This window comes from Cydia strobilella, chromosome 18, assembly GCF_947568885.1.
Source record: "Cydia strobilella chromosome 18, ilCydStro3.1, whole genome shotgun sequence".
NCBI classification, from domain to species: Eukaryota; Metazoa; Arthropoda; class Insecta; order Lepidoptera; family Tortricidae; genus Cydia; species Cydia strobilella.
Window position 1 is genome coordinate 10,891,157 of NC_086058.1, and position 24,737 is coordinate 10,915,893.

The window sequence follows — 24,737 nt, forward strand, 5'->3', positions numbered from 1 at the left end:
TGTGTGCCTCTAACGCGTGCTTAGACTCCTGGCAAGCTTCGCAAGCTCTCACAACCCGTCCTATTATGCGCGTCATATTTGAGAAATAGTAACGACGCTTCATTAACGCATTGACCTTGTAACGTCCAAAATGACCTATTTCTTCATGTATGCTAACAATCAAATCCCTCTGCAAGACCTCAGGAACATATAACCTTAATGTGTCCTTGTGTAAGTCTTTCCTATAGAGGACCCCTTCCTTTAACACATAGTATTTTGATTCAGGTGTGCCCGCTGTTTCCATACGCCTGGTTATTTCACTAGCTACCCTGTCACGGCCTTGAAGGCTGCCTATTTCCTTCCATCTGTCTTGTACTACCCGCCCTAATAGCACCTTGAATAAATTCATTTCGGGCCCTGTAGCCTTGCTAGTCAGTACATCGGTTGTCCCCTTTATGTGTCGAGATAACACATCGGCTACTGTGTTGGATTGCCCCTTTACGTGCTCAACCGTGTAGTCGAATCGCCCTATGTAGTGTACCCAACGTATCATCCGCGCGCTCAGTAATTTACATGTCTGTAGAAATATCAAACTCTTATGATCTGTTCTAATTACTAATCGTGCCCCCCTCAGGTATGTCTCGAACTTCGATAAGCTAAAAATGATAGCCCACAATTCCTGTTCCGTAACCGTCCATTTTTGTTCCGTTTCCGATAAAGCCTTACTACAGAAGCCTATTATCCTTTCCTCTCCCACATCGTCCAGTTGGTAAACATAACCAGAGACCCCTAAGTTACTGCTATCAGTCTGTAAGTAGTAAGTCTCCTTCGGGTTCGGATGTGCCAGGAGTATTGTGTCTACGAATAATTTCTTGACCCTCTCAAAGCAATCGTTTTTCTCTTGTGTCCATACCCATTTTGTATTTTGTTTTAATAAGTCGCAAAGTGGCCTAACCTCTTCGCTGTACCTCGAGATAAACTTCCTGAAATAGTTCACTAGCCCCAAGAACCCTCGTAATTGTTTGGTTGTTCGAGGTATGGGGAAGTCCAGTATGGATTCCACTCGTTCAGGATCCATACGCACCCCATTAGTATTCACTATGTGCCCCAATAGTTTTACTTCTACACATAAGAATCGACACTTTTCGAGTCTGCCAGTTAACCCCGCGCCTTCCAATCTACCTAGTACTTGGTCTAGATGTTCTAAATGTAGCCTTATGTCCCCTGTGGTGAATATGACGATATCGTCCAAATAGTTCACGCAGTACTCGCGTACCCCCTCTAATATAGAATCCATTGCCCTGGAGAATCCCGCCACAGATGTCTTTAATCCTTGCGGTAAAACGCGGTAAGTGTAAGTCCTCCCCATAAAAGAGAATCCCGTATATTTTCTCGAATCCTGATGTAAGGGTATTTGAAAATAAGCGTTATTTAAGTCAATCAAACTGATATAATTTACTCCATGAAAGGATTGCAAAATCTCTGAAGTGAGTGGCGGTGACCCCGCGTCACCTATCATTTTCTTGTTGAGTTCGCGCGCGTCTAACAAAAGTCTTATTGACCCATCTCGTTTCTTAGTGAACGTGAGTGGGCTACAATACGGGGTTGCCTCCTGCCTGATTACACCTAGCCTTTCTAATTCGTCTAACTCCTCTTTTACCTGTTCCCTATACGCCAATGGTACCGGGTAACTATATTTCACAAAAGGGGTGTCGTCCACCAACTCAATGACGTGTTCGTATTTGTTAGTCAGCCCTAAATTGTCCGTAAATACTTTACAATGCTTGTCTAGTACCGGCATTAAAAGTTCCCTTTGTTCATTACTTAAGGCTGAATCGCCCAGGTAGTACCCTTTATTTTTTTCACTGTCAGAATCATTATCCAATCCACTACGCCCTATCGGCCTAATATCTCGGCTGAGTACCGAATTAATAGTAGCCGCGTTCGCCTCTCCCCCTAACCTTTCAACCTTGCAATCTGTATTCAATCTGACACAAGACTTGACTCCCAAATGCTCGATAGTCAATGTCCGCTCGCTACCGCAGTTCACTACCCCCTTTACTCTTTGTAACCAATCGTACCCCAGGATCAATGATCTAGGTAACCGTCGCATAATTAGTACGGGTGCTTCTACTAAAGTACTTCCCAACTGAAACTCTATTAGTACTAGACGGTTCGTGCTCTCGCTTCGCGATCCAAATGCCCCGTGCACTTGTATTGCTGGAATAGCGATCGCAGGTAAATTCCCATTCTCCCTTTGAATAGAATCGTGCAACTCTCTAGTCATTCCGCTAACCTGACTCCCCGAATCAATAAGCGCATTTATATCCCTCCCGTACAAACACACACATATTTCCGGTAACCTAGGTAAAGAATAGTCAAACCCTAAGTTGTCCAATTCATCGGTTTCATGGAGCATCGTGTACATTCTCACTCCTCCCTTTGTGCAAAACCCACAAGCAAAGTCCATTTCATTACATTCTGCCACGTTGCTAAACTGGTCCTCCAATAAGACGCCTATGGCCCTAATTACTGACTGACTACTATAATTGTCAACGCTTGCACCGCCTTTCAACAATCGTTTTAGACCCCCTTCGCCTACTCCCAGACTCTGTCCTGGCTTCCATCCATTGTTAGTTAAAATTTTATAAGCCACATCTGTCTTTACTCGCTCCGAAGTCCCTCTATCCCCCGTACTACACAACATTAAACTATCGGACCTCGATTGTGTGGGGAAGTCTAGTTTTTTGACTGTCCCTCCCCCACATGTTTCATTTGAGTAGAGCTTTCTCCCTCTTTCACAAAGGCAATAGCCGGTCTAGTGCTGACCCCTTCTCGCTCAACCCCAGATAATGCAGGTCTGTTAAAGTTTGTCCTGTACCCAAATCGACCCTGGTGATAACCCCGTCCTCTCATCGAGCTTCCCCTGCTCCTCCACCTATTAGCTGAAATTGTCGCCACGGTAGGACGTGCAAGTGGAGACATGTTGTACCGTCCTCCTCTAGAGCTACTACCGACTACCCCTCTCGCGACCCCCCTTGACTTCTCAACTATATTTTGCTCCAAGCTTCTCAGAAAGTTCGCCCCGCTCATGATGTTAACTCCCTCAGTCCTAGTAAACCACAACCTCTGTATATCTATCGCGTAGTGTCGCATAATGGAATTTACTAAGTCTCGCTCGCTAAATGCAATAGTCAGCGACTGCATTGATTCGGCATGCTCGGCAAAATGCTCAGACATCGTCATTCCTGAATCGCTCGTATATACTGCATTAATCAGCCTATACCTCACGGACTCCTGAATCTGTTCAGTCCAATAGTTTCGTCTAAAATCAGCCTCGAAGTCGGCGAATGTAACCCACCCCTTCGAATATAAATCCATAACCTTACGGGCGTGCCCAGTAATGCAACCTAGCGCTATATCAATCTCGCGATCTGATCCATTTACTGCCCTTATATACTTCTTTAACCGCTTTAAAAATGCAATAGGATTAGTGAATGGTTTACCGTCGAAACTCGGCTTGCTAACAGAGGGTTGTACCACATATAAATTCCGAGCCTCTGAAGCTGTTGTTACGGTACTCGCGGATGCAATACTAACCGGCCCCTGCTTGTCGATTCCATCACTTCCTGCACTAGCTACCCCTGTCACCTCACTTATAGAACCGCTCGCACTTTCCCTTCGTACCCCGCCCGCATTCGAACTCAGCTGTCTTAGTTTCTCTTCGAATTCGTTAATTTTATTCAAAATCAACTCTAACGTCGCATTTCCCCCGGCTTCTGTTCTCTCGTTCACCTCTACCTCGCTAGTATTGGTCCGGCCTAGTCCTACCTGTCTCGCATTGCATCTCCCTCTACGCGACGACATCTCTTACAAATCTGTATTAACGCAATCTGTACTAAATCTGTACAATTGTAATCTGTAAATCGGTACTATTGACCGTTCGAACCCACCAAGGTTAAGTTAGTTTATATTTTGTACAACCTTTGTCATATAATGGATAAAATTTAGACAGTAGCGAAATGTTTATAACGGATGTTAACGAAGCTCAAAATGTGCTACAAGCATATGAAATCTCAAGGCCCAAGGAACTTAGTCTAAGATATAAGCAAGAAGTAATGTCTCAAACGCCGCAATCTCCTCCGTGGAACCCTGTAAATGTTACATATTTGAGACATACAGTTTATTTTTGCATCCTTATACATAAGGTAAATGTAAATGCACAATATATATACATGATAACAAGCACAGTGTGTCTCTTATCCCACCTCGTATTAAACTCAAAATCTCTCTCTCATAGACCCGGTCACGATTCCTACGTTGTGTTCTATTTTTATGCTATTAAAATAGATCTAGTCGTATCGTTATTTCGAATACGTACTTAGATCCTTGGTCACACGCACCATTTTCTGTGGTGGTACAATGAGGATCGTCTAGCTTAATTGATTTGTGATCGAGTGCCTTAGAGAAAATTACCTTCCTTTCTTGTCTTAATAGGAAACAAAACCAACACTGCAGTTAGGGGACATTTCGGTCTCCGGGTCAGTCGTTACTAAGGTCAATATATTAACTGGAGTGAGTACTTTGTTCGGCGGACAATGCAGACTCATCACTCACTCTACCTGATTTCTCCGAGATTTTGACGTAACGAATTTAGTTCAATGCGATATAGTTCTAAATAGTTAACTATCCTGGTATAAATAAGGACCGATTTATTTTCTAGCGCGACCGATCAGGTTAGAATATGTGATTGAGTTGATACATGTATGAGGCTCTTAGCCCATCGTGTACGACCGATATCGTTCTGGTACAGGGACGCCCTACGCCGATCCACGGCCCTTAAACATTGTTATTGGGGGCAATTGACCTCCTTATCGCTGCGAAGCGTTACGTATTCCCATTGTCCAAAGGACCGGTACTTAATAAATTGGGTTCTAGACCCTCCCCCAGTAACCATGGTTCTATATTTATATATATATATGTATTCAGATAAAGAGTTTTGGTTTGGCCAAACCAAGGTCGGAGGTCAATTGTAAGACATGACGTGTTTTGGGTACCAAGTTATCGCCGCCGCCACGCCGCTCGGACTAAGTACTTCAGTTTCGCCTTTTAGCGGTCAAATTTAATTCAAATTTAAATAATTGCCTCAATATCCCGTACTCTGCGTCACCACCCAAGTTTCTCTTAAGTACTTAGTATCTGTTACCTATCTGCCCAGTGAATACCTACTCAAGCTCCCGGCTGCTCAACTCCCACTCTGGATCTTGCCTCTGCACTCGTTGATTTAATCAGCATGACGAATAGTACTGCTGTAGCCTAGTGCCAGTACTCATATGGCTTGAAACTTAATAGAGTATCTTGGGCCTAACTCAATTGTTATGTAGCATTAAGTAGGTCAACTACCATCGGCTGTGTCGCCTCTGGCTCACTGCATCCTCAGACCTAAGTCGGAGAGGGCTCTAATTCCCTTCCATGACAATTCAGTTGTTTGGCTTTAGTTTAGTCCCCTTTACTCATCTAAATTTAGGTAGTAAGGAGTAGTGTATCTAGTATTGACCAAGTGAAGTAAGTATCGTGACAGAGTTGTATGAGAGCGGGATTTTTAGTACTGGAGATTCGATCAGGCTCATCTCATGAGTTCAGGATAGTATCTGTGGACTGGCTATAATTATACTTAAACGAAGTCTGAGTCTAGCGAATCTCCATTATTAAATACCCGGGGACGGGTCTTAATCTTAGTAATAAAAGAAGGTAGTATCAGTTTAATTATTTTATTTCCAAAATTTTTAAACTTTTATCTACCCAGACACTTGGGTAATCTAGACTAACACAAACGAAACTGGTTGATTATTTAGACCGTGAATGAATGCAGTGGCATTCATCCGTAGGCCGGACATTCCATTCCTAGCGCCATTCTAATCAAGGGGAAAACGAAATGTCCAAATGAAAAACCCCTTCGGCATCAATCAATATAATATATGTATATACGTGTATATATGTACATCATCGTTATACTAGTGCATGCTTGCAATTTTCTACTCAAAAGAATATTTATTTAATCATTGGTATCGCCGAGGTTGAGACACACTGACTTATCATACATTATTCTAGAAAAGCATCTTATCTACAGCGCGTCTAGGTAGTTTCACAGTCAGACCTCAAAGTGGTCCCATTACATTTAAATCTCGCCCATCTCAATATCTACCCGCGAAGAATCCCCCCCGGCCCTGGGACCTCTAACGACTCCCCCGCGACGACAGCAGACTCCCTTATTCCAGATCTCCCGACATAATGCCGCTAGTAAAATGGTAAGTATGATCACCCCCACGACAGCGACTCCAATTTCTATTTGGTTCCACTGCCGAATCCCTTGTTTCTGCCCCGTGGGATAAATGTTGTAAGCTATCAGATAGGTATCCATTTTACCCAATCCGCAGCAAATTGTGAAGCTTTAGCTCTCGATTCTATTACCAAAGCTGTGAAACAACCTGTGACTTACTATGCATAAAGTTAGAAATACTTTACCCGGACTCCCGTAGCCCCACTTATTCTCTTAGAATTAGCTCCTCGAAGCCTCTCGAGTCGCATAAACTCCCACCTCAGTGGATCACAAACACTTCTATTTATTTACACTAGTAATGGCACTCCACTCTCCCGCGATGTAAACTTAGCCCACCAATCACTCAGGCTCTCTCTCTGAACGTGACTCGAACCTTTCGCCGGACTTGCTCGACTCGCGCCCAAATTCAGACTGACTTCCAAATCCCGTTCCCTGCTTTGCCTCCCGTTTCAAGAGACTCCTCCCCCTGGAAAGAGAGATGGTATCCCCAAATAAATCTGTCCGGGCTTCATTTTTCGGCCCATGCGTTCACATGCTCGTGATTGGAGGATGACCATTCGATCATCTTAGATCCCGCCCTCCCCAATTCTCAGTAAATGTACCTTTTTTTTCCGCCACAGTTTTTTTTCACAATTTCGCTTCCGTCAACATCTGTTATCAATTCGCATTGACTGGCTATTCCAAAGAATCAATTGTACAACTAAATTTATGTCTTCCCGTCTTTGCCTAATTGCCTTAGCGTCGTGTTGCACCCATTGTTTCTTTCCTCTTAATTCTTTGGGCGTAGTTATTTTAGTGTCAATAAATCGTGAATTGTTTTTGTTTAACTTAATGGCTATAGATTGGGTTTTTGTCTAATTTTCGAACAATTCTGACTAAAATTTACCAACACCCTAACCCTTGTCACGCTTTCTAAAATTTATGACAATACGTTATTGGAAACCATTTCGAGTATAATAAATGGACAGATAAATCCATGTCAACCATCTCAGTACCTACCTACTGTTATATGTATTAACATTAAGCATGATAACAATCCTACACACGTTTAAGGAAAAAAATCTAATCTGAAATGGTCATCTCATTTTACTCGTAGTGTAGGTAATATAATATTTAGAGGGTTAAGGCTGGTGATTTTAAACTGCATTTAGAAGTAGGTAATGAAAACGGGTAATTATATGGCATCCTTAATTGTGATCCTTTGCTTTTCCTCTTGCTTAAATCACGTGAAATCCGATTGTACTAAAGTTTAATATAAATAATATCATCTACTGTTATTTATTAGTGTCTATTCGCATTACCCAATTTGCTCAAATATTCGTGTAGGTAATATCTAAAAATAAAAAACATATTTACTGGTGTTGTGGATATTATTTTTGTGTGTGACGAAGCCTGCGCTGTGGATTGATATTGTATTTAAATTGTTTTATTTTCTTGCTTAATTAATAAAGAGTAATATCTGTGAGACCGAGCTTTGCTCGGAAAACATATAAAAACTCGAAAATGCGCGTTTTCCCAGAGATAAGACCTAGCTAGATCGATTTTTCGCCCGCAAAAATCCCTATATAGCAAACTTCATCGAAATCGTTAGAGCCGTTTCCAAGATCCCCGAAATATATACAAGAATTGCTCGTTTAAAGGTATAAGATATTGAGGATATAATATTTACTTCCAGAGCCGTATAAGAGCTTCCTACAGGGTGTATTTTAAAGGTAAGGTACCTAATGCATATAATTTACATTGGTTTACATTGTCGCCAAGGTAGGATCTGATCATGAGATTTATGAGAAATCGACAGAACTCCTTGAATAGTTGCCTGCAATGATTTAGGTATTTGCTAATGTTTTATTCTTGGCATTTGATAGAGTTCCACCGTTCTACGTGAGGCCCTCTAGCTTGTTCTTCAAAAATCTGACTATCCAAAGAAGTTCGTCAACCTGATTCGTAAATTTCACGTTGGAATGAAGGCACAGGTTCAAGATGATACCGAACTTTCTGAAGAGATCCAGATTTCGAGCGGAGTAAAACAAGGATGTGTTCTGGCACCCACACTCTTTGCCATAAACTTTTCAGCAGTCATGAGAGACGCACTAAGGTGCTGCAGCAACGAAATCTAACTTAACGTAAGGACTGGGAGAAGTGTGTTCGATATCTCGAGATTAAAAGCGAGGTCGACCTCGCTCTTCTCACTCTTTGCACCTTCGAGTCTCTATAATGGAGATTCTTTTCGCTGACGACGTTATGCCTAATGTCCGATAGCACGGCGGATCTTCGAAGCTACGTTGACGCTTTACATCTCTCTTGTCAGCGGTTCGGACTCGTCATAATTGCTTCCAAGACTCAAAAATATCACGCTTTAAATACCATTCCGCATCGCTAACGCCGCTGCCAATTTCGGACGACTCGCTGACCGGGTTTGGAAGTCCCATGATCAAACTAGAGACGAAGATTAGCGTCTACAAGGCGCTAATCATCCCGGTCCTTTTGTATGGTTCAGAGGCATGGTGCCTTTACAAATCCGATATTATTATAAAAAAAGCTAGACACCTATCTAGGACTATATATATTCTTGGAAAAAATGAAATGAAATGAAATTAAATTTATTATTCATAACACACAGTTATAGGTCAATACATAATTAGATTATTTCACATTTGGTATATTTAAGTACTTATTTTTAAGTATTAATTTATTTATTTATTAAAATACATTATATATTACAAAAAAATATATTATTTATACTGCAAGAGGCACATTGAAAAAATCTTGATAATTATAAAAATTATTCTCCTCGAGCCACGACCTCAGTCTACTTTTAAAGCTTTGGGCGGATGCTGCATTTCGTACTGTGCTTGGCAACCGATTATACACGGAAGGTCCTAGGTAGTATACTGATCTTTCCGTTTTGGCGAGTTTGTGCGAGATTGTACTTAGCCTATACTCATGTTCATTGCTACGCAAGCTGTATTTCGGATTCGTACCCCTGCGCTTGAACTCGTCGATGTGTCTATAAGTGAACATGGCTACTTGGTACAGATATAAGCAAGGCAGGGGTAGTATATGGAATTCCTTAAACAGCTCGCGTGCTGAGGCGTCGTCGGGCACGCCGGCCATTGCTCGGATTGCTCTCTTTTGCATCGAAAACACTCGCTGCCAATCCGAGGATCGGCCCCATAGCTCGGTGCCGTACGTTAGCAGCGAGTGGACCGTCGCGAAGTAACAGTCGCGCACCGCAGCCCGCCCAGCCGTGCGCGCCAGCCGCCGAAGCGCGAAGCATGCGCGCCCGAGCCGGCCGCACACCTCATCTATGTGAGTGTCCCACACCAGGGCGCCGTCAAGGTGAAAGCCGAGGAGACGCGTGCAGGTCACAACGCCCGCACTTACCTTCAGGTTCTGTGTTGGATGCCCATTGAGTTTGAACGTGATAAAGCACGTTTTTTCTTTGTTGAGTGCTAAACCGTTCGACTTAAACCAGTCGTGTAGCTGAATCGGAACATTTCATATAAAATTATACAAACCATTAGTGGCGCTGCGGTCGACCGCAACTGGCAGCATCTTTCATTCTGCCGAACTTTGCCTGCTGTCTTGAAATGATGTGTCGGGGTCTCTGTTGTTTGACATAATTATTGAAAGTCATAATGTAATGATTGTCATATTATCATTAGTCATAATTTGGTTTTTCTCTGAAACGCGTAACTTTTCAGGATTGCCATAAAACAAACCTAACCTAACCCAACCTATCTATAGGATAACCCGGGATAAAGTTAACGGTTTCAGAATTATGACTAATGATAATATGACAATCATTACATGTGGTGTTTTCTATAAAAAAGGAACCTTATTGTCGATGGCGCTTACGCCATTATTAACGATGCTCCGATATAAATACAATGCCGCGCGACGCTATGCGGCGTATGCGCCATCGACAATAAGGTCCCTTTTCATAGAAGATATTATGACTTCCAATAATTATGTCAAACAAAGGTTTCTTTTTTTCATTTATCAAGGTTTCCTATTTGACTTGACAGCGTAACAACTGTGAATGGGTCACCTTTCATCCTAAGTATACACTTGAAATTGACATAATATGGTATCCTCCTGAGACACATTTATCTTAATCAATTTCGAACGTTTTTGCTTAACTATAGTTTTTGAATTCAAAAACAAAACAACTGCGTCTGGGCCTCAGGAGTGTATAAAGGGGCCCACTGACTATCAGTCCGCCGGACGATATCGGCCTGTCCGTTGTTCGGAACTGTCAAATTTTTGTTGTAACTGACAGGCCGATATCTGTAGGATGTCTGATAGTCAGTAGGCCCCTTAAATAGCCAATTCATGATATTTGATTTGAATGACTGACAGGTCATTAATCGGCTACCACTTGTTAATCCACCACCACCACCGGCTACCACTTCTATATATAACCACCTCATCTCATATTGAATGCATGATTAAATAAAGTGTTACTTCACGTACAAATTCAGCCTTTAATCACAAGATAAGGAAGCGATATGTAAATATATCATCTATAGAACTATGTGGATGTCAACACAAAGACTTTACTGTTTATGCGTTGGTACAGGAGTATTTTTGGTGTGATCTTGTTGGCTCACCATAGGAGGTCCAGCCAATGGGACAACAGAACGTATGCGTCCGTAAAACGTGAAGCCAACTGATGTCATTGACTATCTGGTATACAATACTTTGAACTCTCGGGGTTTGAGCACATATCCGTACACATCGACGTTTGTGTTGAGTCGGTCCTTATATGTAGTATTTTTTTTTTTTTTTTAACTTTATTGCACAGTAAGAATATACAGTGACAAAAGGCGGACTTAATGCTACACGGCATTCTCTACCAGTCAACCTTTAGGCCAAACAGAGAAACATAGTTGGTGCGGGGTATGTAAAGAACACTAAAACTAAATGCTTTAATAGACACAAATATAAATGTAATATGTAGATAAAATAAATATATAGGTACAACAATAAATATATAAATATCAATAAATATAAATAAATATGTAGTATGTATAATCTAAGTAAGGTATGATCTACATACTTATTAATTAGGTACTACAAGCATTTGTCAGTCTTTCTTAGATTATACTGGTTTGCTGGGCAGACCGTGGCAGGTCCGGGTGGGATGCAACCGGGAAAAACGTTGAAATAAGAAAGGTTATGATAGAGTTATAAAACATGATTACTTATAACATTTTAAACAGGGTTTTATTAAACAAGATCATTCAAAATCATATGCGTTTATTAAACCTGTAACATTATTGGGACAGCGAGTGCCAGCATTTATGCAATAACCTTATACAACGGTACAAAATACTTGTTTTCTGGGTCGAACTTCTGCTTGTAGACTTCGTAATCGGCAGGGTAGTGGTCCTTTAGACCAGCGAGGAATTTTTTCAGGATCACCTTCTGATCAGCCGAGCATTTAGCACACGCTTGCTGTATAGCTTCGGGCATGAAAGCTGAAAAAAAAACAATATCATTATTATATTGATTTAAACTAACACGATTTTCACTCATAATTTTAAAACTAACACGGAACTTAACAAGGGTTCGAAACGTCAGGCCATAAATAAACGTAAGTTTTACGCGATTAAGTCCTGTGTTAGTTTTAAAATTTAATTAATTGTTTTATGCCATGACGGTAGCAACTAGCCTACATTCCTACGAAATCTTTTACTGTAAAAAATGGCAAAAAATACAAAAACCGAAAAAAATGCTATCTTGTAATATTAGAAGAGTTGAGTTGTTGAGTTGAGATTTTTAGAAAACAAACACTTTTTTTTAAATAAAAAAATATGTTTTCAACCACTTCTCTTGTACTGCTATGTGTAACTATCATTAGGATTCCGTAGGTTACAAAAAGTTCTTTTTTTTACACGAGATAAGCTACTGCAGCAGTGTTTTTATGGGGAGTATAATATTATCAAATAAATGATCACGTCTCCAAATTCCGCTCCCAGCTCGAGTGGTTACCGATCCGCCAACGCAGAGATGTGCATGTCGTGTCGTTGCTGTTCAATATACTCTTCGACCCCCGTTCCCCATCTTACCTAACGGAAAGATTTAACTATCTGGCTGTAGGCAGTGATCACCGCTTACGATCGAGTTCTAATCTCACGCTTGCTATTCCTCCTAATAAGACGCGATCGTATGCAAAATCTTTCACGGTTCGCGCTGTGAAGTTGTGAAACGAGTTGCCCCTGTCGCTCAAACAGTCCCAGTCTGTAGCGTCACTCAAGGCTAATCTGAAGAAGCTTTGGCTTTCCAATCAGCGTGATCTGGTTAAGTACTAACCTTTATTTTTATTTTCTTACACTTGTGATATTTATATATATTATAATATATATTTAGTATTTTATGTATGTATGCTAGTATGTATTTTATGTAGTTTAATCATTAGTGTTATTTCCTTTTTTTTTAATATTAATTTGTACATCCTGTTAGTTTGTCTATCTGACCTGGCTATAGTTTTCCACTCATCTACTCGAAGGTTAGCTGGAAGAGATCCCTTATAGGGATAAGTTCGCCTTTGTACTTCCATTACTATAATTTATTTTTGTAAACCTGTGTTGTGTACAATAAAGTGATTACTACTACTACTACATTACCAAATAAATGCCGTAGAACCTTGTGAAAAACAATTTGTTATGGTTTTGATCTTCCAGGTCGTATCAAAACAAGAAAAAAACGTAACAAATTCTTAAATCAGAATCTGCCTCCAGTCCTAACAAATACTGATACTGCGCTTGTGCGTCACAGCACTCACAGCATCTGCACATTGTTACAATGTAACGTAACGTATCAGGGTGCGTAGCCTGGCCAAGATTACATTCGTTTACGTTACGCGCCATAGCGAATGAAACGCAACTGTCTGTAGCACTAATATGGAAGAGTGATAGACAAAGATTACCGTACTTATACGTATGCGCCCAGAGAAGATAGCGATCCTTACGCATACTTAAGGGGTGCGTTTACCCGGTTTGGATGCACCTTTAGAAAGACTAAAATTATTGCAGAGATTGCTCATGAACTTTTAGACCTAAAATGTTTTGGGCCTTACTAACTACAAGGTGTATCAAAAATAGTGGGGATCTGTTTATGGGCATATTCGGTATCGTGTTTTGATTTGGAAAACATAAAGGAAGAAAAATTTTCACGCGACAAATTTTTGGCCTTTGTATGGGCTGGGAGTTGGACCTGCCCCATAGAAAAAAAAATTTCGTGTAAAAAAAAATTCTTACTTTTTTCTAATCAGAAAAAGATATGGAATAGCACTTAAAAGGAGCCCCAATATTTTTATTACACCTTGTATAATCCCTTACTCTTAATGAAGGTCTGGGTCTTGTCACACGGGCCCTTGTCCAAGAGGCAGTTGAACAAGACCTTCAGCGTCTCCGGGTTGCTGATCAGCGCTTCGGCGACGTCGTCGTTCTCCGACGTGTAGGTGTTCTGGCCCGCGGCCAGCACCACCAGGGTAGCAAGAGCGATGAAGAGTTTCATTCTGTAAAGCTGTAGGAAAAAATATTTGAAATTTCCTAAATACGTAGTTTTTTAATGCTCCTCATTTAAGTGGATCAATTTGGTCAAGATCGCAGAGAACCAGACGGATATTATGAAGATCTCAGGGAAGGAACTTTGTCTTTGGATATGATGATGATTTGATAGTCGGCTCTTGTTCACGAGTCTAAAATGGACATAAATTAACTTGAACAAGAAGTCCCAGAATTACTTACTACACCCAAACGATAAGACCCAAGAGCAATTATATAAGTACCTACTTTAGGTCACATTGCTGCATCGGGTCAAATAAGTAATATTGCAGCATAGTTAAGTAATATTCCATATTAAGGTAAAATTGTCCTACTTTACTCCAATACATATTTGCTCCACTTGAAGGAAATTTTGAATATTTTTTAAACAGTTCATTATTAAATATATATAAAGAATCTTAACTTATATAAACAATCTCCCAATGATCTTGAATGACTTGTGCGTACTTTTTGCAGATGATATCTCTGTTTTGATGTCATACAAAAATGATCAAAACATTCAAAGCGACATATATAACATATTGACCAAACTTACAGACTGGCTCACTGACCACAATTTAAGAGATAAATTTTGCAACAACTAAAATTATACAATTTAGGCCTTACCAAAAACAAGCATTAGATATAAATCTATCATTTAACGGACAAACCCTAGAATGTGTAGACGCTTTTACCCTCCTTGGAATAGACATAGATTCTCATATCAACTGGAAATCACATCTAAATAAAATCAAAAACAAAATATCCCGTTTTATATATATGTCATTAGAGAATTTAAAAAATCTACCAACTTTCAATGCGCTTTGACTGCCTACTACGCCTATGCTTCCTCATGGCTCAGTTACGGGATAATTCTATGGGGAAACAGTACTGACATAAATGATCTATTTGTCCTTCAAAAAAAAAAATGCATACGAATACTAGCCAACACTACAGACTCCGACGATTGTAGACCCTATTTTATTAAATACAAAATTATGACGTTAACATCAATGTACATTTTAGAAATCTGCAAATTTGTCAGGAAATACCCAGAATTCTTTCCAAAAATTGCCGACCGTCCTCGACGTTTTGAAAGTATATTTAAGAATAACCTGGCGCCACCGACAAGATCTGTACTAAAGCTACATAAATCAAGCCCAAACATAATGGTCATTAAAATTTATAATAAAATCAGCGACGACATTAAATTGCAGACATCAGAAACGCTATTCAAAAATCAAAATCAAAAAGCATTTATTTCGTTAAATAGTACATCATAACACTCTCATGGTTGGGACTTCCTAGTAAGTATGTATAATACCTGTGACAGGAAGCCCCGCTCTTCCATATTCAATAAGCAGTTAAAGGACTTTTTAATTAATAAGTGCTGTTATAAGCTTAAAGATTTTTTGGAAGATGAAATGAAATTCTTTTGTAGTTTAGTGTATTTATTGGACATGTCTCATTTTACAATTTTTAATCTAAGCTTGAAATTGTCATTATATTAGGTATTGATATTTTTGACATAAACTTACAATCGTTTTAAGCATGTATATTATTATTGTATATCTGATTTTATAATTTTATAAATTTTAGTAAAATAAAATCAGTTATTGACTTTAGAAATAACTATATATTATATAATACAACTATAAAATCATTAAAAGTTAAATAAGACACTGTCAAATATATTGTACATATATAAACTATCTTTAGATTTAAGATAATTGCCTTGCCCTACCAGGGCCCATGTGAAACAAACTAGTAACACCTGTGTACCATGGATGCAATAAATAAATATGAAATATTCAGACGAATTGAATATTAAGAAGAACATCTTATGTAACATTTTTTATCGGCAAATCAGCTTTATGAAATATTGTTTTATATAAAACGTAGTTATGAAGAAGGAGCACAAGATACCCATTGTTTGGAGTATTTTTGCTCCTACCTATAGTTTACTTAGGGGTGCAAAGTTACCCAATTGTGCGTCAAATTGGGTATCCCCGCCAAAAAAGATAGATTAATTTTATGACTAAAGTAGCAAATATATATACAATTTCGTTTATCTATTAACATAAATAATAATATGTATAGAAATATGTTTGAATATATGTATTTAATTGAATTTTTAATTTATTTATTAGGGAAACATACTGCACATAATAATACAATAAGGTAAAATATATAATTAGAACATAGGCCAAAAGAGTTTCCACTTATAGTTAATACAAAGTTCCTTTGCTCCGAAAAAAAAGTACAATTATTAGGTAGGTATTTTGAATTTAAAATTTGAATTTAACAGTAAGATTAAGTAAATATTCCACAAGCACGATTAAAAATATAACAAGCATAATGAGAGTATCATTTCGTTCCATTTGGAGTTGAAACTCTAGGTCCATGGGGTCCCAGCGCGCATAAGTTGTTTGCAGAAATCGCGAAGCGTCTGGTTGACGTAACTGGTGACCGAAGAGCTGGCGGCTTTCTCGCACAACGTATCAGCATTGCGATACAGCGGGGAAATGCCGCCAGCATCCTTGGTACAATGCCTCAAGGGCCTATTTTAGATTTAAGCTAGTTATTAATTTCGTTTACGTAGTACCACTGTATATATCTAGCATAATTTAGAATTTGGAAAATAACAAGCACAATTTTCAATTAAGAATGTGAAATATCAGATGGGTACGAGTACAATACACATAACAATTACAATGATGATTACAATAAAAATTATAACAATACAACACAAGATTACAATTTACTACGAAGTAACGGAATTTACCATTTAATTTTTTATTTTGTTTGAATGACAGAAACAAATCTATTACATCTATGCTGGAACAAATCAATGTGTGAATATTTCATGCTCTTGCTAAAAATTTGTTGTTTACATATTTTTTGCGAGTGAATGGAACTGACAGTATAGCGGTGGACCGTGTACGATATGTAGGACATCTAAATGCTGATAAGATCTTCCGAATCAATTAAATTATTTAATATTTTGAACAAGAAAATTACATCCCGCTTTTCTCTTCTCACTTGTAACGACTCGAAATTCTCGGGCTTAAAAGATTTGAATTTATAGTTCATACGATTAAGATTTTTTTAACACGTTCTAATGAATAAATGTGCACTAAAAAGTTGTAACTACAAACTGTAGATGCGTATTCCAAATGTGACCTTAAATATGTATTATATAAAAGAAGTAACGTTGTGGGTTTTTTTAAATCTTTACTTTGCCTAAAAATAAAACCAAGCATTTTGTAGGCTTTAGATGCTATCTTATCTATGTGTGAAACCAATTGAATTTCACTGTCTAAATATACTCCTAAATGTCTAACCTCCGTAACTCTAGTAAGCTGTTGGTTTCCGATGGTATAATTAAAGGTTATAGGGTCAAGCTTCCGCGTAAATGTAATAATTGAACATTTATTATTGTTTAAGTACAGGTTATAAACAATAGTTGTTTAATCTATTAAGGTCATCCTGCAAATTGACACAATCAGCCTCGGACTTCACAATGGTAAAAATCTTAATATCGTCAGCATACAATAATACTTTAGAATTTTAAAAACAGTTAATGACATCATTGATATATATGTTAAATAGTAGTGGTCCTAAATGCGAGCCCTGCGGGAACCCTGACGTAATAGGCACAAGACTAGAGGTGTATCCTTTGATAGTAACTGCCTGAGTTCTTTCGGCAAGTACGATGTGAGCCAACGCATCAAGTCTCCATGGATACAGAATATTTCAAGTTTTTTTAATAAGACTGAGTATGATATTTTATCAAATGCCTTTGAGTAATCGGTATAGATAGCATCGACTTGGTAATTCTTGTCCATTGGACTCAGAACATAATCAAGTAGCTCGCACAAATTAGACTTTTCTGCTGCTGCATTATTAACATCGGTCTTATTGTGGGGTAGAGCGTGTCATAAATTATTTTTTCAAATAGTTTAGGAAGTACAGATAATTTGGAAATGCCACGGTAGTTTCTAATATTATGTTTATCACCACTTTTAAAAATAGGCACAATGATAGATTTTTTCCAATTTTTGGTAAGGACCCAAACCTAAGTGAAATGTTGTAGAGTAAACATACCGGTAATGCAAGAGACTTACTGCAACGTTTTAAAAACACAGGATGAATGCCATCCGGGCCACTGCCTTTGGATTCTTTTAATTTCTTTAAGTATTTTTCCACCAGAGGTGCGTCAATATGAACGCTATTAATAACACAATTTTGTGGGCTACTAACACTAGGCATGGAAGATGAGATATGTTCAAATACTGAATGAAAAAAATCACTAAATAGATTAGCCGGGCTGACTCCATCGTTTGCCGTAATATTGTCTAAATAGAGCGAATCGGGAATACACCAGTGTTATCCTTCCTTGATTTTATAAATGACCAAAACGACAGTGTTAACTTTTATATTATTTTCTTATGACTTAGGCTAGTCCTGTAACTTTGCATTTTGTTTTAAATAAATAAATTGAATTGAATTGATTTTCAGACCTAGAAATAAATAAATTGTAGCAAGAAATTTCTTCGTTTTTTATTTTAGTTTTTCATATTAGACGTTAAGGCCTTTTTTTAAATTGGGGCATAGTACCGACCAAGGAGCAATGTAGGGCCATTTTACGATAATTAAGATATTCAGTGATACATCAAAAATCTTAATTATAGAGATTAATAATTTACAGTTAATTTTGACAGCTCTTTCGTGGACAAAACTGATCATGTTTAATGAATAAATTGCATTAATGCTGATTATAAAAAATAAAACCTCATCTCACCTGCAGCTGCATAAGAAGATTGAAGTTCTTGCATCCTCCAGCCTTTTTATATGTGATTTAATTTTTGGCCATGACTCTACTCAAGGTTAGGTTATCTTTAGTTTTTATAAAGTCAATATATTTATCTACGCACATATCATTAGTGCTCAAAAACGCATTTAGAAACCGTAGGAAATGACCAGCATTATTACAACCAATTGGGGCAGTATCTATGAAAAGGGACCTTATTGTCGATAGCGCTTACGCCGCACAGCGTCGCACGGCATGGTATTTATATTGGAGCATCGTTAATCATGGCGTAAGCGCCATCGTCAATAAGGTTCCTTTTCACAGATAACGTCACAATTTTACTATGAGAACTTTCTTGTCTGTAGTAGTAGGTAAAATATGTATTTTAATCTTATTACAGTATAGAATTTTGTAAGGTTATTAGTTTAAATTTGCAACAGCTGTCAAAACTCAAGTGGGGCGTCTGTGTTCATGAACAGGCTAAACCGCTGAATTATATATATGTCGGAGAATGACTGAATTGTGCCATCTATCGCCTTTCATAGGCGTTATCACGCAATCTTTGACAAATAGAGCAAACTAGGGTGTTACAGTACATCTGAGTGGCGTTCGACGCAGTTCCACCAAGTCGTCATGGTGTGCGCTGCGGCACTGCCTAAACAATAGAATGCAGAACAATGAGGGCTATCGTTTTTTTGCTCACCAGTTAGCGCCTCTGTTGATGGTGGTCCAAAAGAGTAAAGAACAGCTGTCAGTCATTGAAGTGACAAGTGACATTTGACATTTCGAACTATGGAAAAGACCACCATCTACACTAGCGCCCCTAGCGGCGAATTCATACGCGTTAGCCCTCATTGAAGTGATACTGTCAATCAATCTTCTGATGAGAACGAACGGGAGGAGACGACGTTGGCGGTTCCTGGGTCTAATCCACTGGTTTGCTTTGGATAAAATCAAATTTTTGTTCCCCATTATGAAACTCTAAAGTAATATATTAAAAAAAACAATAAACAAAAAATAAAAATCTTTATAGGGCTGTATCTCCTAAACCGTGCGTTGTAGCGCAAAAATAATCCCCTTTAAAACTCCACGCACTGAATAATGATAAAACAATCATCATCATCATCATATTTGTATTAATATTTCATTGCATGTTTGAGAAAAGCACTACACTCGGCGTGAGAAGTACATTACTACAGAGGCCGTCTATTCTATTTGTCGGCAACCCCTTACTTCACGGCCTCTGTAGTAATGTACTATTACAGGGAGCACTAGTAGCAAAGCAGGTCATTTCCCTACCCTACGGCTTCTGAACCCATCTTAGAGTACTTATAATGTGTGTATAGATAAAGTAGTGCATGCAACTGTACATAATTAGGCCTTAAAACACTCGTGTGATTCTATTATAAAACTCGCTGACGCTCGTTTCATAAAACCACACTCGTGTGTTAAGACCTCTCTTTATGTATCAGTTGCATGAACTACTATTTTAGGGTTCTGTAAACGAAAAGTAAAGATAAATACTAGGCTTTAAAAATAGGCGCTTTATTAAATCAAATTAATTACAAAATACGTAATAATGTACACTTCAATTAACCCTAACGATAGTATCGGCTCGGTATAATACGTCTGCTGCCAGGTACTCTGTTAGATATTTGGACGGGGCGCACAAAGAAACGCAAGGCAGCCATTTAAGAACTAATATATTTTCAAGAATGACGGTGGACGCAGCCACCGTTTGCATGCACTTACAACTACCCTTTTACATACATAACATCCCTCCCTTATAAGATCAGAGCACATATTCAAAAAAACATTAAAAGAAAACCTTATAATGAATCTTAGGGCGATCCCTCTTTAGGTTGGCCGTCGCATTGGAACCCTGTACAGTTGACGGGTTAACTGTAGCGTCGGTAGCCGCCGGCGACGACGAAGTCGCGGATGCAGCGCTCTCTGAGGCCGTGGGAGGCGCGGACGGCGCGGGTGGCGCGGCCGGCACAGCGAGCGTGGCCGGCGCGGCGGATACGGCCGGTGGAGGCAGCTCAGCTGACGCGGCTGATGGTAGATTAATGACATCGCCTATATTCGGGACCTCTCCTCCCCCCGGCTCTGTTCCAGCCTCTAGTACAGTCGGAAAAGTAAACAGGGGGGGTACTGTTCTCGTAGGCACTAATCGCTGTTGGCCTTGATTAGTATTCTTATTGGTTACTGGCATTGTAGCCTTATATCTTAAAACTTGATTAAAGTGTCTTTTCACTGTTTCCTGTGTTACATTGTCGCGTATAAGCAACATGTTGGCGCGTCGGTTTGCTCACTGTTCCGACCAAGCTAAAATAACTTTGTTCAGGGCGTACTGTCAGGCGTTCTACACCAGTCAGCTGTGGTACCATTACACGAAACGATCGTTCAATAAGCTTCGAGTACAGTACAACAACGCGTTTCGTGCAATGTTACGGCTACCGTGGCGGTGTAGTGCATCTGGCATGTTCGCCGTGAACAGAGTAGACGACTTTTACGCTATAATGCGTAAAAGGCACTGGTCGTTTGTCGGGAGAGTGAGCGAATCGATGAACAGCATTGTTAGCGTAGTGTACGCAACCTACTGTATGAGCAAGGCCTCCGCTGCAAATATTTAATTAGTGTTAGATTAGGTAATAATTAGTTTAGTTTAGTTTAGAATAGTAAAATTTAATATAGATTAGAATGTATAAATTAGATTAATATAATAATTATTCTTAATGTAATGGGTTGATACCTAAATAAATAACATTTTTATTTTTTATTTTTATTTTATTTTATAAGGTATAATAATTATCGAGTAATCGGACATAATTTTTTTCACAATATCCGATTCTAACTGAGCGCAGTATTTTATAGATGCGAATTCTAAAGTAAACGCTGTCAAGAAGTCCCTCCCTAAAATGGGACAGCCGCCATCTTCGATAACTTGGATATCTAAGGTTTGTGTGCAATTGTCATACGTAACTGGAACTCTCATTATACCTAAACTTTTAATAAAATAACCGTTATAACCTGTCAGGCGCTTATATTTGTTTAACAATGGTACATGTTTGAAGTGAGATTTATAAAATGTGTCCGATATAGCCGTAACAGCCGAACCACTGTCAAGTTCAAACCGTAATTTTAATCCACTGATAACCACATCCGCGTACATCGGGGCGCCGTTTACAGAGCGAATGAAAAAAAAAATGAAAAAAGTTTATTGTGCAAATTTCAAACTGTCACCTAAATATATATCACCTAAGCGTTTATTACTTGGGTAGATGCTACTGGGACGTAAATGAACAAGAATATTGAAATCTATATAACAATTTATTAAATTTACACTAATACTAATATACACTATCTCGTTTTAGCTTAGAGATAAGGTTCTGTTTACTATATGTAAGTAGGAGATAAGAATTAAGGTTAGATTAAGTTAAATTAAGTAAGTTTAAGTTAAATTAAGTGAAATTAAGTTAAATTAATGGTCTAATTTTATGCTTCTACAAGGGCAAGAGTGGTTTCGAAGCCTAGATACTGGGTCTGTCTACTAGAGAGTTGGCCGGTCTTCCAGTACAATACCCCACGTCCCTCGGATGTGCGTGGCGTGGTGGAGTTTGACTTGAGGCCAGGAGACGAAGCGCGGCCAAGGTCAAGGTCGCTCAAGGTCGACACGAAGGCAGCTCACGACGGTAGCTGAGCCGTCGGAGGGAGCGCTTTAGGTAGCGGTTACAGGCTTCATCAAGCCCAAGGCTATTGTGGCAAAATGCCGACCCCGTAGGGTAATGTTAAATAACTTACCGTCATCGTCCTCGCTCACCTCGCCCGCCCAAGAGAAGTCTGCAACGATTTTTAATAGCACACGCGGAGCAAGTGTTATTTATACGTCATAATTTTATAGAAGTTTGACGTTTAAAATAACACATGCACTGCGTATGCTGTGAAAATCGTTGCAGACTTGTTTTGGTCTAACTCTATACGGGTTATTCCATGTTATTTAGAAAATGCTTCTTTAACAACTAAGTAATGCAACTAAGTATGATAGTGTTAATAAGTCTAATACTAATTTAATTCACATTACCTATTTCAGAAAACTTATAATGATTTTTTTTGTTCAAATTATTTGTCGCGTAGGCATAACGTGGTACGTCGGTTCCCTAACATAGGTATCCACTTTTCTATACAATTAGTATGGCAACTTGGTTACTTAAGTTGGGGCACCGACCGTACATACGTCATATGGCATTTCGAAAATAGAAAATAAATAAATTAATAACCCATTAGAATGTCAAGGTTACGGCTCATGTAAGGAAAATAATCATATTTATTGGTGATTTTGTTAAATGTCAACTAAATGTCACGCACGTAACTAGCCACTATAAAAACTCTGTTTTAACATAATAAATACTTATTAATCTATCGAATGAGCTGGCCTTTACTGATACTGGATAGCGATATGTAAATATGTTATACGAGGCCTGGACGTTAGTGAGATGACGATAACTCATTGCTGGTGTCCTACTTTATTACCTACATACATAACATGAGTTTCACCTGATTATCCACCTGGTTTCTTGAGCTTAATAGTCCCCTTCCAACCTCCCCCTTATAGCGACCCCATTCCTCACACTAAGTTTACTTTAAGTTGATATTAGCCATCAACAATTCCCTCGGATCGGTGTTCATTGCAACAAGCATTCAATGAACGAAAATTAAATCTTCTCGAGGCAGAGTTGTAGGGTTAGAACCGGCGTAGTAGCTTTATTTGACGTTCATATAAGCGCATTGTAATATCCCTACTTGCATAATAAATTATCTTTATCTTTATCATAGGCCAAACATTCTATGGAGTCAAAAAGGCCCCCAAAAGAGCCAAAATTTTCACGCAATAGACATCATTACATTTTTTTGGTAATAACTTGTTTTTCGAGTCGTGATAGCCGAAATGCCCGTTTGCGTGGAGGAGTAAAGCGCAACCACGCTGTTCTGCCGTCGGAGAGTAAACACTAAACATCTCAAAAAAATACGACAAGAATGCCTCGTCTTGCTCTCGTTTGGCGCCGCAATCAAATCAAGTTATAGCAATATATCAAAAAATATAAGTTCAAAAACTAAAACGTGCCGACTACTGAAAATCGCGCTCTAAAAAGTATTAAACAATTCTTATCTGAAATTATCATACGGAAAACATTATAAATGATTATGATTATGGATTTTTAAATAAAAAAATACAACAATACAATTTACTAAATTTCACATTATATATTTACAGGTATTGAAGGCAGTTATGAACTTTACACAAAACTTTTTTATTAAGCTATGAGCTTCATCACATATGTTCCTTGAGTAATTCCAAAGATAGATATAACTCCGTAATAGATGGATACAGTCTAAGGAAAAAACGTGTCTCAAAAATCACGAAAATTTGATTCTGGATCAGATGGCACCACTACCTTTGGCCTACTCTCGTATAGTAGGCGTTGACGGTTTCGTTTGTTATTTAACAATTTTAACGCATATCGTGAAAGAACATGGATCAAAATCATATAAAAATAATTGATGTAGGGTAATAATAGCCGCCATCTTGAATTGCTCACTTCCGGTCAAGATTTCGATTAGGCAACCGGCAAATTCGGATCCAGCGGGGTCAAATTAGTTGCCGGTTGCCAAAAATTTATATAGGTAATTTGACAGTCGCATCAAGAAGGAGAGCGATTTTGATTTTTTTGTCTAGACTGTTAGGTTAATAGACCATTAGGTTTTAAAAAAATCGGTATTCTGATATGTAACCATAAAATTCGATTACTAGTTAACATAATTTAAATATAAAATTATTTTTACATTATTTAAAACATTATACATGTAGTACGGAAGCCACGAGGGTCTAAATTATTTATCAAATTCCCTACCACTTGACTTCCATGTTGAATAATATTGTAGAGCACGTTTCGGAGATCATAAATACCTAAAATTTAAGCAATAAAAGCCTAGCCCGTCTTAAAATTATCTCTTTTTCGTTCTCATTTAGGCAGAATTGCGACCTTAACGT

The 24,737-nt window shown here is 38.6% G+C and overlaps 1 protein-coding gene across 1 annotated transcript; it reads right to left on the reverse strand.

The window, feature by feature from the left end:
• Positions 1-11,620: 11,620 nt before the first annotated feature.
• On the reverse strand, positions 11,621-13,846 carry LOC134749253 (ejaculatory bulb-specific protein 3-like). The gene is made up of 2 exons (XM_063684145.1): positions 13,666-13,846; positions 11,621-11,802 (listed from the first exon to the last, which is right to left on the reverse strand). Exons 1-2 carry the CDS (start codon positions 13,841-13,843, stop codon positions 11,624-11,626), a joined length of 357 nt encoding a protein of 118 aa, XP_063540215.1. The 5' UTR covers positions 13,844-13,846; the 3' UTR covers positions 11,621-11,623.
• Positions 13,847-24,737: the final 10,891 nt, after the last annotated feature.